General features: G+C 44.5%; 1 protein-coding gene across 2 annotated transcripts; it reads left to right on the forward strand.

The window, feature by feature from the left end:
• The first annotated feature begins 7788 nt into the window (after nucleotides 1-7788).
• Nucleotides 7789-17549, forward strand: TEX261 (testis expressed 261). 2 transcript variants are annotated; one of them, XM_075187381.1, is made up of 7 exons: nucleotides 7789-8140; nucleotides 8250-8555; nucleotides 12497-12576; nucleotides 13260-13413; nucleotides 13763-13830; nucleotides 16436-16538; nucleotides 16825-17549. In XM_075187381.1, exons 2-7 carry the CDS (start codon nucleotides 8486-8488, stop codon nucleotides 16938-16940), a joined length of 591 nt encoding a protein of 196 aa, XP_075043482.1. In that variant the 5' UTR covers nucleotides 7789-8140; nucleotides 8250-8485; the 3' UTR covers nucleotides 16941-17549. The 2 variants fall into 2 exon arrangements, with proteins under 2 accessions (XP_075043482.1, XP_075043477.1); XM_075187376.1 differs by having other exon boundaries at nucleotides 7789-8555.
• Nucleotides 17550-18861: the final 1312 nt, after the last annotated feature.

The raw sequence follows: 18861 nt of genomic DNA on the forward strand, positions 1-18861 counted from the left end.
AAAATATAGCAGGATTTACAGCAAACCATTATTACGCATAAAAGATATTACAATAAAGCAGGAAAGTATAAAAACACTGAATACATTACATCTCCTCTAACGCTTCATCCAGGACAAGATAAATTCATGTTGTCTGTAGTCAGGATCAGAGAGGGAGAACAATGGGCCAGGGTGCTTGTATGCAGCTTCAGTAAAGAAAAGAACTACTGATGATGTCACTATGTACACAAGCATCACGTCTAGGTGTCTTCATTGGCTCAGGGTTAATGATGTTCCAGTTGTCTGCTAATCATAGGCTAATTCAAAGAATTTCTCTGGGAAGGTGTGATCACCTTCCCCCAGCAGCTGAAAATATGTGCTTTTTAAGGAAACTGACCCAAACCAGTTTTCGTACAATGTCATTGTATATTGTATGTCAATGTTATTGATCGCAGGAAGCGATCGCAAAGCCGAAAGTAGCGGATTAGAAATGGTAATGCGCAGATCAAAATGACACTAAACATGATACATTTCCTATATCCTGAGTCTTAGATACTTTTAATATATTATCATTTATGTATAAACAATCTAATACACTTTACTAATAAATAAATGTGGATTGGAAGCTTAATAAATGTGCATTATTTACAAGTGTAAGTGCGAATGTAAATGTGTGTTATGAATACGTGCGATTGCGTCATAACATGTGGCGTACTTATAGCAATCGCACGGTAAAACAATGTTAATTCATTTGGTTTACTTCATCCAATTACTTGACTTCCACAGTTTGCTAGGTTGTAGGCAATAGAGAATTAGCAGTCATGGTACTGTCTGGTATTGTGTGATTGGTTTCACTTGGCCTATTTGTTTCCCGCTTCTCATGTACATCTTGTTCTGTGACTCTTTCCTCTTCATTCTGACTGCTTGATACAATTTCACAAGCAGATTATGAACATATTCTGTATAATGTCACTTCATTGTGCGAGGTTATGTGACCCAATTCTGCACATACAGATTACTTTTCATTGCACACAACTGACATATGTTTGCCACCCATTATATATATATCATTATATATTTTTTTTAATTCTAAATAAGCTGGCACTAGCATTAAGTCACCTTTAATCACCATCATACCACTTAAGATGATTATAACATCTAAGTGCTACTGTCTTACTGTCTCAGCATATTAATCCTGAAACTGCTGCAAATAGTCACTTGTACATAATTGCAATTTTAGGCGTATTTTGTGCTCACCACTGCTAAGACCTAACATATTGTCCTCCAGGTCCACAAACTCATATTTTGGGGGGAATTCAATTGGCCGCGTTACTGCCAAAAGTAATGCGGCCTGCGCACCACTACTAATATTACAGTAATAGTGCACGTAATTATTGTTAATACAGTAATTTCAACTCTGGCTTTTTACTCGTAGCTCGCTGAGCTACAAGCAGAAAGCAGGGTTAAAATTACTGTATTAACGGTAATAGGTTTAACACTTCTTCGGGTGGAATTGAATTCCCCCCAATTGACTCATATCGCCCATATTCTCTACATGACAGCCAATAACTTATCTTGATATTGGAGCATCCCAATTCAATAGGGGCTTCAACAAGAGGGGTGGATAGACTACTCCACTTGAGATGGTACTGTATTGTTTAAATACAGCTACTATATTAAAGATAGTCAAAGATTCTGTTATCTGATACCAAATTCCAGGTATAGTTGACATGTCTATGCAGACCGTACTATACACAGCATAGGTAAACTGAGGGTGGGGGTGGGGGGGTTCCTAGTGCTTGGAAACCCCCCTCCAAGCCTGGGGCACTGCATAATTGAGGTGGCTGGACCCTGCCCCCACTTCACATGGCTCTGCTTGAAAAGGGAGAGCTGTGTGCACCCTACAGTAGTGCACGCAGCATTGCCCATATATAATATGGGGATAGGAAGAGTTGGAGAGCAGCCAAGCACTGTCTAACATTATAGCCACTTCCCCATGCATGCTGGTCATGCGCACTGGTGGCGTGGTGTGGAAACCCCCCTCTACAAATCCTGCATTTCTGTCTGTTTCCGACTTATTATGGAACACAGAAAACTTATCCCTTTCCTTTCTCTTTCTGAACACACACCAGACGGAACCACGAGAGACTAGAGTTAAGTTTTTGGAGATGTCCCAAAAGAGAAAAGTGTCATCTAATTGTGCTATATTATCATCTACAAAGTTGTGCTGAAGTCATCCATAGTAGGATTCAGAGTGACTCAGACACCCAGGGAATCTCCGAATTCTTGAAATGTGTCTGGTCTTATCCAGTTGCAGGGGTACAGATAAAGGAGCATAGTCAGGAACTAAAATATTTTATACCAGCCCATTCAAACTTAGGGAAGTAATGTAAGAACGTAATATATACTTAAGCTTGTTCGGTGAGGATGCAAATAGAAGGAGTAATTCCTTTGTAGGAGATAAGTGAGTCTCCAGGGGTCTGTCAAGTCTCAGGTGCTGATTCAATTAGCCGCGAGGTTCCGTAGTATCCTCACCGCGATGTTACCTTGTGATGTTCTAGGTCAGGATCTTTACTTACGTTTGCTCGCACCTCAAATAGGAAATATGAGAAAGGCTTAAATTTCCGTACTTGCCGGAAATGCGCACAGAAACATAGACAGGACTTTACTACCTCGCGGCTAATTGAGTTGGCCCCTAAGTGTGTGTTGAGGACTGACGTGGTATTCGGTAGAAGGATCTGCTTGGTGGCACTACCTCCAGCCTGTCCGTGGGTGGATCACTGACCATGTTGAAGTCTCCCCCAACGATGCCCTCCCCAATCTACAATCCTTCCTGGTTTTGGGCACTGGGTGACTTAGGGGATGGAGAGATGCTTTTGAGAGTGAACCCTCTTTTTTTCAATTTAATAGCACGCAGCGGGTGCCGAAAGGTGACATCTTGGAGGATCACGTGGAGTCAAGTTAATAAAAAACGTATTGGCGCTTATAACAATTATAACTGTTTATATTGAGGTAAGTGTTTTGCAGCTGTACGGGCTCCCTTGTATAATCCCACCAGTATAAAATGAATCACTTAGTACTTGAATTCTTTCGTAATCACTGTTATATATTGAATAATCTACAAACAGGGAATGAGTTGGGGGGGGGGATACAACACTCCATATACAATTTTAAAAAACTTTATTAAAATCCTAATCAAAATGGGGAATAACTCCTAAAATATCTTAAATAAGCCACGCCCAAGAACTTCCTGTTTGCGCAGTTCGCAAGTGCGCAGCAGCGCTTTCTGAACAGACGTCCTGTCCCACTTTCTCCTAGACCACTGGGGAAACTGCGTGCTATGGAGTTCACGCATGCACAGTAGCGCTTTTGGGACAGACGTCCTGGCCCACTTCCTCCTAAACCACCGGGGAAATTGGATGCTATGGAAACGGAGCGTGGCGCTCCGATACTAGGACAAATTGTAAGTCGGGCAGAACAGTCCACTGAAATCGGAACTGTCCCACTGGAATCGGGACACTTGGGAGGTATGTATCCAGAGGCTGTCTGGCAAATTGTCACACGCCTGTCCCATAGCTATGTGCCGGCTTTGTGACTTTCCCGTTAAGAACTATGATTTTGCTTGCTTCTGCTTCAGAGACATTACTTTTTCGCAGGTGTTCCTTGCTACTTTGATTGGGACCTCCTCCCGAAGCTTATTGGTTCTAGAGTACTATTTTAACCTCCTGTGATTATGGACTCATTGCCTGTTCTTCGTGTTACTCACGCTGCAGTGGGTTCTGGCTGTATACCTGGACTTTCCGTTGTTCATTACCTGTTCTCTAGATATTACCTGCTGCCGAAGTTACCTGTTATCGTTACTCTCCATCGGCTCAGCTGTATTCCTCTCTGCGGTTCATCTACAAGCTGAAGTTACTTTCTGCTATTCATCTGCACACTGAACTATTTCGTGAGTTGTCTACTACACCTGTGCTTATATCTGTTGGCTCAAGTACCACCCTATCCGGCTGACTATATTGCTGTACTACGATATTGAACTACAATCAAGTTGTTTGTCATCTGTAGTTCTACGTCTGGCACGGCTTATTATTACTCTGCTGATTACTTATTGCTGGACTTTTACTATGAACTGTTTGACAAGTCTGTAGCCATTTCTTCAGCTCAAGTTGTGTGCTCCTGTTCAGCTGCTGCCTATTGTAGTGAACTCACCTTGTACCTGTGACCCGGATCACCTGTGACCTGTAGTTCCACGCACGGTTCAGATACTCTTCACCTCGCTGCTACTTCTAGGCAACATCATATTGCATGTCTCTATCTACACCCAAGTCTTTGGATGTCGTATAACGTTTACTGTTCCGCTAGATAAGAACTATTGTGATACCCGTAACCACTTGCTAGTTGAATGATATTATCATTCCGGATCAGTCAAGGTCTACATACTATTCTAATTGGACTTTAGCTGTATCAGTGATTCACGTTCATCTGCTGTGTGTTTCCTATTGGATCCAAGTGTTCTACTTATCATCTCTGCTTTGAACTGTTATATTGCTTTTTTCATGCTGTTGCCAACGGTTACCAACTATGAAGTAACATCTGTGATTATTCCTGTATTTGATGAACTGCCATGTGCTCAGCTCTGCTGAGATGTATATATATTTATATTTTAATTTCTGTTGTTTCATCAATTAATATACTATGTTGCAACACTATCATCATCTCCTGTGTTATTGTTATCTGTGATGCTTACGAGTTAAGAACTTTAACCTGTGATTACCATCACTCTGAATACCATCGTGCTCTATCTCCACCATCCTCTACTGATACCATCTAAAATAGAGGCAGGGGATCCACAAATTATTCTGAGTCGTGACACAAATGTTAGTCTGGGGGGCGAGCGGTGACCCGTAGTTAAATTCTGAGGCCCAGTACAAATTAAACAGGCAGAACTCTTCTCCTACTCTTTGACCCCTATCTCCGTGGGCCAGTTGGAAGATAGAATCGGCAGACTGTCCTGCTGTCTCTTACCTGCTCGGGTAGCTTTCACTACCTGCGTCTGCTGGTGTCTTAAGCTCAGCTCCTGCTTATCTGGATCCTGGACTGTTGGGGCCCTATTTAGAGAAAAGACAGGTATATGAAATATAAAAAGCCCCAAACCAGCCCTGGAGTTAAATCAGTAGCACCCATGTTTAATAACTTTTAACAACCCACCCAATCATTAAATTACTTGTATTAACATTTAATAAATAGCACTCATTCTCCTAAAACTCAGCCCCACATGCAATTAATAGCCCCCAAATCACCCCTGCATTAAATTAAAGGCCCCATCACTCCACCCAAAATAAACAGGCCACAATATCAAATTAAATAGCCACACCACCACTGCACATATAAATTAATAGCACCCATGCTCACTCCGCCATTAAATAGCCCACCCACATTACATTAAAATTGAGATCCCCCTGCTCCTTTCCTCCCTCAAGCACATTAGCTTCTTCCATTCGCGCTGTGTAGAACTCTTCTGTCTGCGCACATGGGAGAGCCCACCTGTCGGGGTGCATGTTCCATGTGACAGCAAAGGAGAGAGGAGGAAGCGAGCACTCACTGGAGGAGGAAGACACACACATAGGGGAAGGGAGGGATGAACGTATCATACGATCTTTGGCTACATGAAGTAGTCATGTCTTACACAGACAGTTTTAGGTATAACAGGCAGGCCCCCTAGTGAGCCCGAGCCCCTTATATCGTACCCCCTGTACCCCCCTGATGACGGCCCTGCCTATAGTGCACAAGTCCATCTCTTAAAGTGATTTTAGGGAGCATGCATATGTTGGTGGTTCCACTTTGTCAGAGGCACTGACAAAAGTAGAGTGTCATTGACTGAATGCCCAGCTACCTTGCAGCTTGTATTCTGCCCTGCCTGCTTCTCCTCTGTAGCTTCTTAGGAGCAGTGCAGGGGAGTGGAGTCCATCAACGTGGGAAGCTTGTATTCTGACCTGTCTGCTTCTCCTCTGTCTCTGTAGCTTCTTCGAAGCAGTGCAGGGGAGCGCAGCCCATCTGTGTGGGAAGCTTGTATTCTGCCCTGCCTGCTTCTCCTCCGTAGCTTCTTAGGAGCAGTGCAGGGGAACAGAGCCCATCCATGTGGGAAGCTTCTATTCTGCCCTGCCTGCTTCTTCTCTGTAGCTTCTTCGGAGCAGTGCAGGGCAGCGGAGTCTATTCATGTGGGATGCTTGTATTCTGCCCTGCCTGCTTCTCCTCTGTAGCTACTCCGAAGCAGTGCAGGGGAGTGGAGTCTATCCACTTGTACTGGCTCAGCATCAGGGAGAATGCCGGACTCTTCAGGGAGTGAGGGAAATCACCCCTATTTCAGGGAGAGTTGGCAAGTATGATAAGATAACAATGGGACAATGTGCTATTGGAATGTTGATCCTTCCCCTTCTTTCTCTTTCTGGATAAGAAAGCGTTGTGCAATAACTGGGTTGGGGGGGGGGGGTGGGTTAAAATTTTAGCCTGAGGGGGCGAGACTTGGATTAGCAGCCTATTAGGTACATTTTAAAGGGAAAAAAAATGCAGGTAGCCCAGTCCAAGCTAACTGCCCCACTACCCCCCAGTCCAGCCTGCCCCTGGTGGGGATGAATTGCATTGTCACGTTCCCCACAGGAACATTTACATGTAGAGAAATGCCCTATGACATACTTGCCAACATTTCCACGTTGGCTTCAGGGAGATCCTGGGAGAGGTGGGCATGTGGGGGCGGGGCTTGATAAGTTGCATCATTTTGGCACCGCCCCCTAAACGATTATCACAATTTTGGCCAAGATGACGTGATATTTGCATCATTAAGCCCTGCCACTTATCTATAGCGGGGGAAGGTTGCCCTGCTCTCCCGGGAAGTCTCCCAGAAATGCGGGAGTCTCCCAGACATTCCGGGAGAGTAGGCAACTATGCGTTAAAGAAAAGCAGCTAATGAATCTGTAGAGACTGAAGTGCCTTTTACTTTTCTGTCTCCATTACTGAAGTCATGTTGTCTTACCTGTCAGTCTTTGATTAAATCTTGGTCTCCATGAAAATGGCCACCTCCATAGGCATCAATACATGGACATAGGACACAATTTCTGAACTGTGTCATCATGCCACAGATAGTGAAGCCAACCACGTCTTGTACTGGCTCAGCATCAGGGAGAATGCCAGACTCTTCAGGGAGTGCGGGAGATCACCCCAGTTTCAGGGAGTCTCCCTGACATACAGGGAGAGTTGGCAAGTATGCCCTATGATCATATTCAGTTAACATGGCATGCTGGGGATTGTAGTGCTCCAAAATCTGCTGAGGTAGTATCGCCTCAGTGATAAAGTGTTGCATTTAAATATTTTCACATTGGAGGAATAATATGAGACAAGTCTACATGTATGTACCAGACTTTCAAATTGAATTGCTATTAATATATCTTAGGTTTATTGTGCAGAATTTGTATTCAGGCCACAACATTATATACAGCCACTACTCGCCCTATATATCCATATCCCAGTAGCACAGAGAACAGCTCCTGTATTTCTCCATAAACTTCCATTTTATTCCATTATGAGCTGATTTGGCGCCAATCACACAGTGGTGATGACAACCTGCCTAGCTGGCAAACAAACGCTTCCATGGCAACAAGGCGGCCAATCACAGAGCCGTGTTACCGGCCGAGGCTGGTTTTGCCCTCAGCAAAGATGGCGGCACTGACCGTTCTTACTGATCCCATGCGCGTCTATGGTATAAGAGACGCACTCCGGAAGTACGGTGACGGCTACTCTCTATGGTTCCTGGAGGAGTTTCCTCTCTATGGTGGAGTGTCCAGCTGTCTTGCTGGAGGGTGAGGCTGGGGAGACACCGGGGTGTTAGTGAGAGGGGCAGTAAGGGAGCTCCGGGGTAAGTCATAGGAGTACGGGGGCTGCAGGACAACTGTGCTGGGGGTAAGAGGAATACACTTGGGGTGCATGAGTGACATAAAGGGGTGACACGCAAGAAGTAAGTTTATATAAGGCTGCAGGAGGTGACTAGGATCAGGGGGCAACTACAGGGCCATCATAGAGAGTAGGGGACATTGAGGGGTGCTTGCAATATAGAGAGTAGTGGGTGGTCATGTAGTGTGAGGGGGATCTTGCAAAAAGTAGGAAGGATGTATTGCAGAAAGTAGGGAGCAGTGAAGGGTGTATTGCAGAAAGTAGGGAGCAGTGAGGGCTGTTTTGCAGAAAGTAGGGAGCAGTGAGGGCTGTGTTGTAGGAAGCAGTGAGGGGAGTATTGCAGAAAGTAGGGAGCAGTGAGGGCTGTGAGGCAGAAAGTAGGGAGCAGTGAAGGGCGTGTTGCAGAAAGTAGGGAGCAGTGAGGGGTGTGAGGCAGAAAGTAGGGAGCAGTGAGGGGTGTGTTGCAGAAAGTAGGGAGCAGTGAGGGGCGTGTTGCAGAAAGTAGGGAGCGGTGGGGCGTGGGAAATAGTGGCCATAAGGTTTGGTGTGTGCGGCCAGGAAGATGTGGTTTATCTATGTGCTCAGCTGGCTGTCCCTGCTCATTCAGGTGGCCTTTGTCACCCTGGCAATAGGTGAGTTTTCACTACACAGCAACTATGACACTGTGATATATGATCATTGCTGTGCTATTGGCTAACCAGTAAGATTGACAGTGTGTAGATAAGAGATTAATATACAATACTGCTTCCCCTCCACTGTATTATTTCACAGTAATCAGGGTTTGTGTTTGTTTGACACACTTGCATGTAACATGTATGTCATTGTACTGATCTGCCCGTTTATACTGTCAATCAGCAAATTAGCATCATCTCCTTAGAGGTAAATGTGTATTCTTACCATGAGACTCCTAATTCATATGGATTACAGTCATTAGTACTGGGCACTACTGTTATTGGTTGCTTATAACTGGGCATTATGTTTAGTATATTATTGTCCCTTACTGCTGTTGGCGTTTTATTGGACATTCCCATTAGTATTGACATAATAATAGCACTACTGGCATTAAGTAGACTTTTTAATACTACTGGTTTATTAATGGGTGTTTATTTTACTGCTGGGACTTATTGCTGTCCCCCGCTACTACTGCTGCTGCTGCTGGGGTATATTGCTGACCCCCGCTACTACTGCTGCTGCTGCTGGGGCTTATTGCTGGCCCCGGCTATTACTACTGCTGCTGCTGGGGCTTATTGCTGGCCCCGGCTATTACTACTGCTGCTGCTGGGGTTTATTGCTTTCCCCTGCTACTACTGCTGGGGCTTATTGCTGGCCCCCGCTACTGCTGCTGCTGCTGGGGCATATTGCTGGCCCCGGCTATTACTACTGCTACTGCTGGGGCTTGTTGCTGGCCCCGGCTATTACTACTGCTGGGGCTTATTGCTGGCCCCGGCTATTACTACTGCTGCTGCTGGGGCTTATTGCTGGCCCCCGCTACTACTGCTGCTGCTGGGGCTTATTGCTTTCCCCCGCTACTACTGCTGCTGCTGGGGCTTATTGCTGGCCCCCGCTACTACTGCTGGGGCTTATTGCTGTCCCCCGCTACTACTACTGCTGCTGCTGGGGCTTATTGCTGGCCCCGGCTATTACTACTGCTGGGGCTTATTGCTGGCCCCCGCTACTACTGCTGCTGGGGCTTATTGCTGTCCCCCGCTACTACTACTGCTGCTGCTGGGGCTTATTGCTGGCCCCCGCTACTACTGCTGGGGCTTATTGCTGGCCCCCGCTACTACTGCTGCTGCTGGGGCTTATTGCTGGCCCCTGCTACTGCTGCTGCTGGGGCTTATTGCTGGCCCCCGCTACTGCTGCTGCTGGGGCTTATTGCTGGCCCCCGCTACTACTACTACTGCTGGGGCTTATTGCTGGCCCCCGCCGCTACTACTACTGCTGCTGCTGGGGCTTATTGCTGGCCCCCGCTACTGCTGCTGCTGGGGCTTATTTCTGGCCCCCGCCACTACTACTGCTGCTGCTGGGGCATAGGCACATTCCTGGCCCCCGCTACAACAGCTGCTGGCATTTCATTGGTCATTAGTTGTAATAGTGACATTTTCTAACGCATTCATCAAATACAATAAATAAAAAATTGTCTTATTGCTAGGCATTACTGTTGTTAGTTACCCGCGCCGCGGGTGGCCTGTGGGCGACCTTTCTTTTTCTTATAACATCCTAAAATATTTTGATAAAAACAGTTTTATTAATGCATAAATACAATGCTGGTGCCGGCATTACACAGGGAAAGGGTCACTCCATAGAGTCTTATTAGTTGCTGGAGACAGAACTTCCATGATCCACTTGTGGGGATGACACATTGGACTGAAGCCAGACTGTGTGGTGTATAATGGGCAGAATAATCTTATTTAAACATTATAAGAAAGGAACAATAGTTCCTTTGCCAACAGTTTAATGTCACTCAGGCACACTTGCCCTGCTGGAGGAGGCATAAAGCTGTCATGAGGGTTATATTTCAGGGGGGGTCTGTACGTATATAGCAGGTACCACAGTGCTGTCCGTCTCTGTGGCATTCATATGGGCATTGGCCTTTAATGCATCCCATATGGAACGGCTGTATCAGCATTAACAGGAAAAATCTCGTCCAACCTGCCAGGTATCGCGTCTTCCTTATTGAAGAGATAGGATGGAGATTCAGTTAGTTATTAGGGGAGGATGCTTCCCCCAGTTGATTTGTAGTAATAGTAAGGAATAGCCTGAAGCTGTTTAGGGAGTTATTCACAGTGTGAAACACATGAGGGCAAACTTCCATCTATCAGTATTATGGGTCTACTAGAAGCATATTACATGGGTGGAGAGAGTATTAATAAATAGAAGAACCTGGGTCCTCTTGATCTTGTAATCCAAATCCTTGACATTCCAAAGAAAAAAGGCATTTACTAGGCAGAAATCCCATGACAGCCATAGTGTGAATATAGGAAGAATCTACTGACACAAGAAATAATGTGAACATGTAAACATCCCAACTCCCATCTGCTCCACATCGCAGGTTTAAGTCCTCGAGAACTATAAATAAATAAACATGTGAATATATAATAACTGAATCCGCCATGTAAAGAGATGTTCAGTCCAGAAATGTTCCTTAAGTTGGCCAAATAGGACCATTGTTTTCAAATAGCCTGCATAGATGAGGCGGGTCAGGGGCCACATAGGACCTGCCTGTACACAAGCCTGTGTGTTTGACACAAGTGTACCCAGCCATCTCCTAGGACCTTTATTATGGAGATGAAGACTACAGCATACCAGAGATCCAGGTCACAGAGGGGAACCCTGGCACTTGTTTGTATGAAATTATTTACTTTGGATGGCCATCTCATTTAAATATGTGGACAACGGTTAGAGATGAGGGTGACAGCTCCATGCCTGTCTCCCACTTATCATCTTCCCACAAATATAAAGCCGTCAAAAGTTTGTGAAGGCAGAGGGGAATTATAGAAGATTGTCATTGCACTAAGGACAGGATTGTGTGACAGTATGACCTTACTCTGCTGTCCTCTATTTTTAACCATTCTGCTTGGAGTCCTCTTTTACCACTTGGCCACCAGACACTCTCGGACTGCAAGTGTCAACTGCGTGTCAGTTGCAGAAGAGCATTTCGCTGCCACCACCAGGCGTTGTGTGGCTGCTGCAGCTCAAATTTGCTGGAGCCGGTAGCTGGTTCCTCGCAAACGCTTACTATCCATCAATGCTGCATGGTAGCTAGGTCAGAGGATTTCAGCAGATAATTGGTGTCATAAGAAGAGTTTATTGCTCATCTGTAGCCCTTAGAAGGACTGTTACAGGTCACTTTGAGGTAGTGACGGTGCACCTAGGTGGATGGCCAGGGTATACACCTTACAGGGGTTCTGCTGCCTTCTTATTTGCAGCTTTTACACAGGATTAATTTAAACGCTCCTCCTCCGATGCTGCTGTACTGCGTCTGCCGGCTGCCACTAAAATGCGACGGCTACCTGCCAACATGACTGGCGGGCATCACAAACGCAAAAGGCTTCTCTAGAACTGGATGAAGGAGGTTCAGTTGACAGTCCATCATTTATCCTAACATTTCTTGGCTGGTTTAATATTGGTGGCTGACAATCCGACTACCTTACTGTAATCACAAACTCTCCTCACCAGCGGCTGTAATCGTTATTCTGTTACCTTATATTTACATTCCCCCCCCCCCACCTAAGCTTACATTATATGTTGGAGCTTTATAAATAAAGGATAATAATTGTGTTCGTTATTGTTTTACTGTGCAGTGCTTCAAATCATTAGGAATAGAGGCTGATAAATACAATGAAAGTCATGCATTTATCAGATCCCTACTTGGAATGGATAATAAGTCACCATTTATCTTTGTTGTCATAGTGTCTGTTTTCTTTGAAGCCCTCAATCTATTGCAGCATAAACTGACGTCTTGTGTATATAATTGCTGGCACATGTTGCATTGGGGGTGATTATAATATTACAGAAGCAGACACAGTTGTATTGTGAAAATGTCTTTAACACATGTCTCCTCTTCTTACAGCTGCTGGTCTGTACTATTTAGCGGAACTTATAGAGGAATATACCGTAGCCACCAGTAGGATCATCAAGTACATGATCTGGGTAAGTTCAGCAGAATTCTCTAGTTTAGAACAAGATAATGCATGTTCCAGGGAGACTTCTCCTTAAAGATAATAAATCATTATTAGGTGGCTAAAGAACAGCTGTGCTTAATTGTCAGCTCGTGTGACCTGGGGCCGTCCTTTTCTGCAGCTAAGACCTAAAAAAGGGGTGTTTATAAGGACTGTGTCCAGGTAACTGTACAGGAAGGGGCTCTATAACTCATAGCGGCCAAACGTTTCACTTTCTAAACTGCAAAAAAAAAATGACAATCTGGTTGCTGTACATTAAAACTGTGTTATCATATTTCCCCATTGCATTAGTCTCCTTGACTTAAGATCATTTGGTAGGGCAGATTTACTATCTACTATGTTATGTGCCAGCTGAGCGACATTGAGAACAGTTACGTTGTTTTACTAATTGACATCTGGGATTCAAAGAAAACAAATGCTCCCTTCTTGAAAGAGTCTGTTTCTTGCTCGAATAACTTCAGAACTGTTTCCCACCTCATTCACCCGCCTGTTGCCAATCACACAGCTGGGAATATTTCGGCATTTGCTTCTTTGATACAAGTGTGTGTGTGTGAATTACCCAGAATTAGGTCACATTCTACTAGAGACTCGGCAAGCGTTTGGTAGTTGTTGTTGAAGATTGAAAAGTGGGTCCTGAATGTCTGTTGTATTCAGTTTTCTACAGCTGTGCTAATTGGCCTGTACCTGTTCGAGAGGTTCCCCGGGGTAATGATTGGGGTCGGACTCTTCACCAACGTTGTATATTTTGGGCTTCTGCAGACGTTCCCCTTCATCATGCTGACCTCTCCCAACTTCATACTCTCCTGCGGTAAGTGCCGTGTATTACTGTAAAGTATTTCTGTGTTCACTTATCTCCTCCTGGAACCAGTAAGAGATTGGATGAGTAAACTGGCCCCATCTGGGTGTTTTGTACTCCTGATGTGCCTAATAAGTGTAATAACTTGGTGCCGTGTACACCAAACGGCACACACACCCCTCTGCAGGCACAGCACACTGTGCCGCTCAGTCTGTATTTAAGTCTGCCTGATAAGTGATAGTCTCCATTCTGACCTAAGCTCCAGGAGAACTGACATCCACCGTGAATATATGACCAGCTATAGTGATTAAACAGCCTCGTTATTGCATCTTGCCGCTAAATCTCTAATGTTTCTTGACAGCTCTCGTGGTGCTGAATCATTACTTGGCTTTCCAGTACTTTGCAGAAGAATATTATCCTTTCTCAGAGGTATGTAAACCCAGCCAGGCACAACACATGATGAGCACTTCCTTGCAGTATGAATTACTGTACAGTATTAGGATGCCGGACTACATTATATGCAGTTTATTTCTCACTATGAGGCACAGTTGAAAGTTCATGTGGCTTGTTCATGGAAGTAGAACTAAATTGACTAAGATACTGAAATGTTTAACCTCCTTTTTTTGACTGTCAGAAGCCATAAGGATCATTCAGAGTGGACAAAACGACTTATTACGTTATTGATTTTACTTGTGGCCTATGCATATTGGAGGTAGTCAGTGATCATTAGAACATTGGAACTGGTGAGACACAAAGTTCCTCAGTGACGTCCCATGTACATATTAGACTGTATTCTCATGAATATAGAGTACAGTCCACCAAATTGCTGCCTATGTTGCTTGTAGATGATGGACAATAGACCTGGATGTGGTTCCAGTGGCAGAGAAGTATGTTGGCAGTTTTCGAAGTGTTCTGTCCGTATTGTCGCTAACAAAAAATATTGTCCGATGCGATTAATGTGGTTCCAAAGCACAGAAGAGATTTAATAGCAAAATTTAGCAGAACACAATAATAATACAAAGTACAACCGATACATATGCCACGCAGTCCTGGATCCAGGAACAGTCCGTCAAAGCTGATGTCTAATGGGAAACAAAGACCATTCCTGAATCAGAGGCTGCTTATAAGTTTAGGAAAAAATACTGATTATGTACAAAATATACATGGATAACACTAAGACAGGTCTTCATTGGTCCAGGGTTTACGATGTTCCAGTAGGCTGCAGGCAATAAGTCAGTTCTTTTGATCCCTTCTCAAAGGAGGGGTCTGCTCACTCCAACTGTTTGTGTATCTTCCCACCCAAGAAGCGGTTTAAACTGACCCATAAACAGAGTGCTTTCGAGTATTAATCTTGTACTGTCCAACGATCGTCGCCTCTCTTCCCCTCTGATTACCTCCTCTCACGCACGTATCCAAGACTTCTCCCGCGCCGCTCCCCTCCATTGGAACAAGCTCCCCCGCTCCATCAGAACTTCCCCTAATCTGTCCTCTTTCAAACGAACATTAAAAACCCACCTTGTCCTTAAAGCCTTCCAGTCTCATGCCTAAACTTCCACCGGTCGGCTACCTCTCTTTCTCATCCCTTCTTCCCTTCTCCCCCTTCCTCGACTCCGTCTCCGTTTCTCCCGTCTCTCCGTCTCATCCATGTGTCTGTCTGTCCTCCCCTCCCTTTAGATTGTTCGCTCCTTTGAGCAGGGCTCTCCTACCTTCTGTTTCCATCACTTTTAACTGCGCTCTCCAGCTACTCAGCTCACCTCCTCTCTAACCCTCTGCCCTCTGTCTCCTCTCGCTTCTCTCCGCTCCCCTCAGTGACTCTCAACCTGTCATCCGTGCCCACCCTCTTGGGCCATAGTTACCTGCCTGTACTCACTTTTCCCCTCCCTCCCTCTCTTTCATGCTGTGCCTGAGTCCCCAGAGTTATAGTGCTTACTGTTACTTGTACTGCGCTGTTTCACCTTGTACTGTGCCATTGTTTGTCCTTGTACGGCGCTACGGATACTTTGTGGCGCCCTATAAATAAAAATTAATAATAATAATAATACTGTTCATACCTAGCGACCGCTAGATGTGAATGCTACTCTGTTGAAACCGGGTTTTCGCTGGTGAAATATGGATTAATATTGAGACCAAACTCTATATATATTTTTTTAGGACCTGAACCATGAACACCTTTACTATAATATCTGTATAAATAACCTTTAATTCATTTATTAAATAGAGTGTGGATTGGAACGTTTAGAAAATGTGTAGTGCGTGTGTTGTTCACCCGTGTGATTGCGTCATGAGACGTGGCGTACTAACCGCAATCACACGGTAAACCAGAATTAGTTAATTTAGCCTTTTCCATCTAATTAATTTGACTTCCACAGAAGATTTGCAGATTTAGCAGTTAGTGCCCGGATGTGGTATGAGATACTATGGTTTCCCTGATTAGGTCACGTTCGTTTGCGCCCGTGTATGTATTACTGCTCTGCATTACCACAATCCTCTTTCTCCGGACACACACGGCTCCACAGGAGATTTAGTTGTAATCTGTCAAGGACACTTATTGCGGTAATTGGTCTGAACACCAGGCCTGTAATCGTGGCTGAGCTACTGCTGGAATTCTAGAGACCGGCTGAGCTAATTGGGACTATATCATGTCTATTGGGTGAGATACGCACTGTCGGGACCTCCGCTCATTGCAGTGTCCTTAATACACAGGTGCGGTATAATATATTCAGTGATGGTTGCAGCACGTTGTGTATCTTAGTGTTCTTTAATCAGCCTGATTATTTAAGTGTCTTTATCCAGTTCTGCATTATCCATTACATCCTAGCACAGTATACACATCTCCTGATTATGTGTTAAACCACAACAGCCAATCAGAAGTTTGCCTTTACTGTCTTGCTTACACTTGTCAGATACAAGCTAATTGCTGATTGGTTGTCCTGGTTTCAGTGCACAGTCAGCAATGTTTGCCGTTTACTGCTACCTATTGTACTTGTGTGGTCCGTGCAGCCACATGTAGGTTGACAGATGTGTCTGTCCGCAGGTTCTCGCCTATTTCACCTTCTGCCTCTGGCTCGTTCCATTCGCTTTCTTTGTGTCACTGTCTGCAGGGGAGAACGTGTTGCCATCCACGGTCCAACATGGAGGTGAGCGTTCCTTTTACTAAACAAAAGGGTTCGGTTTGCATGTTTTATTATGTACTAACTCTGTCCTATCTATAGTGTAAATACTATAGAGTACGGCCCGGGAAACTGCACATAACATTGTTTAGCTCAAAAAAGATCTACTCCCTCTACCATACGTCTCTGTGACCATTAAATAGTATAATCTATGAACCGTTGCATGCAATGTCCCAAGTTGTTGTGTAATAAAAATACAAGTAACAGAAGTTTCCTTGGTGTGTACAAGTCTAATTGTTCTCTGTGCCCACAGATGACGTGGTGTCAAACTATTTTACGAAGGGTAAGAGAGGGAAACGCTCAGGAATTCTCATCATCTTCTCTTTCATCAAAGAGGCTATCCTGCCCAGCAGACAGAAAATGTACTGAGCTCAGTAGTTGTCGGGATAATTTGCTGGCAACTTGTGCAACGCAGCCATGTTGAATCACATGACGGAGCAAGCAAACAAGAGCAGGAATACAAGAGGGGGGGGGGGGGGTCTTTCGGACACTTTGAAAAGAGCAATATTTTATAATGAGTCTTTATCCAGGATGCTAAAGCTGCAAGGGGATGAGAACCTTGGCTGAATGTGACGAGCAGTGAGAACAGATGGCGTAGCAAGCAGGATCGGATCCAGTCGACCATTTCAGTCTATATCGCAGCGATATCTATGAACAGAAATTCTGCTTTTTAGAACTTATTCAGTGAGTAAACTTAGCAGAGTTTCTAATAGGAATAATGAATAAAACTAAAAATATCAGATGCTACAGGGTATAGATCACAAGCTCTACTTATTTTTAACAATTTAGTGCCAATAGACGTGCTGTTTTTTTGTTTTTTTTGGAAGGGGGGGGGGGGGGGTTGTCACTCAGATCTGCTGAAATAAGGTAAAAAAAAAAATAATTGTGTTTTCAGCATGGAGCATATTGGACTTTGCCAATTATTGTGAGTCTGCTGTAAAAGCCAGTTCTCCTGTGAAATAAAATCACTATTTCTTAGGGCTTATGTCTTTGTGGCAAAATGAACGTGTTTGACATGGAACAACATGGCTGTAGAGTAAAGGAATGTGGTTTTCAGAATCTTAACAAATGTCTATTAAAGTGTCTGTCTACAGTAGCTGCCTTCCAGTTAGCCACCAAGTATAGCTCCCAGCTTCTGGTAACAGCCGGGATATTAGGAGAGGAACCTGTTTGCTTAATAGGGAGCAGGAAATAAAGAGGAGCTTGTCCTAAAGGGGGGGGGGGGGGGGCCCTCTTCTTTAAGCTGCCTTTCACGTTGAGCTTCCCTCTGTAAAGATGCAGATTTGACGACAGAAGATGGCAAAACCCATGATTGGTGGTATGTGGTTTAATGTGCATAATCTAGACCAGTGATGAGCAAACTACGGCCCGCGAACCAGATCCGGCCCACTTAGAGGTTCTATCCGGCCCGCCAATATTTTAAAAAATTTCATTAAAATATGCATAAAATTATTAGGGCCGACCCTGTGTGTCGGAACCTTCATTTTTATGCCTTCCCAGCTATTACCTCCATTACACTTCATCCTCCTTCCTAAAAGTACACTTCATATGTCAATCACTCAAGAACTATGTTTAAGAAAGGGTTAGACAAATTTTTAGCGGAAAGGTGTATCCAGGGATACGACCGTTAATTTAAAATGAAGGTTAGTAGTGGATATAGGGTAATAATAGGACTGCAATATTGAGTCTGGGGGATTTTCACAATTGAAACAGATTGGCGGTTGCTTATTCTGGATTAATTTCAAATATAAGTGCTGGATCGCAGGAGATCCAAAATAGGTTGAACTTGATGGACTGGTGTCTTTTTTTTCAACCTCATCAACTATGTTATGTTACGATGTTACCTGCCCGCCCCCTAATGGCTGAAAGTCATGTGAGAAGAGATGGGCTGGGCCATATACTAAGGCGGATTTCGATTGGCTGCTGTGTTGTCAGTTAGTGGCTCACCAGAAAGACGGATCTGCAACAACCTGCTGTGTCTGTACGATCGCTGCACTTGTAGAGGTAACACTGCTATATAACACCCTCCCGTCCCATTCAAAACATTTGTATTATATATTTCGATATTTGAGTTTTTTTAATAAATTATTTTGGCCCACCTAAAGTTTTTCTTTATTTGGCCCGCTCCTGAAAAAGTTTGCCCATCACTGATCTAGACGATCTGTTTACCGAATGTGTTAACCCCAGGGTTTATTTGCAGGGTATTACATGCTGGGTGATCCGGGATCTAAGGTGCAGGGTATTACATGCTGGGTGATCCTGGATCTAAGGTGCTGGGTGATCCGGGATC

This window comes from Mixophyes fleayi, chromosome 1 (genome assembly GCF_038048845.1).
Source record: "Mixophyes fleayi isolate aMixFle1 chromosome 1, aMixFle1.hap1, whole genome shotgun sequence".
NCBI lineage: Eukaryota > Metazoa > Chordata > Amphibia > Anura > Limnodynastidae > Mixophyes > Mixophyes fleayi.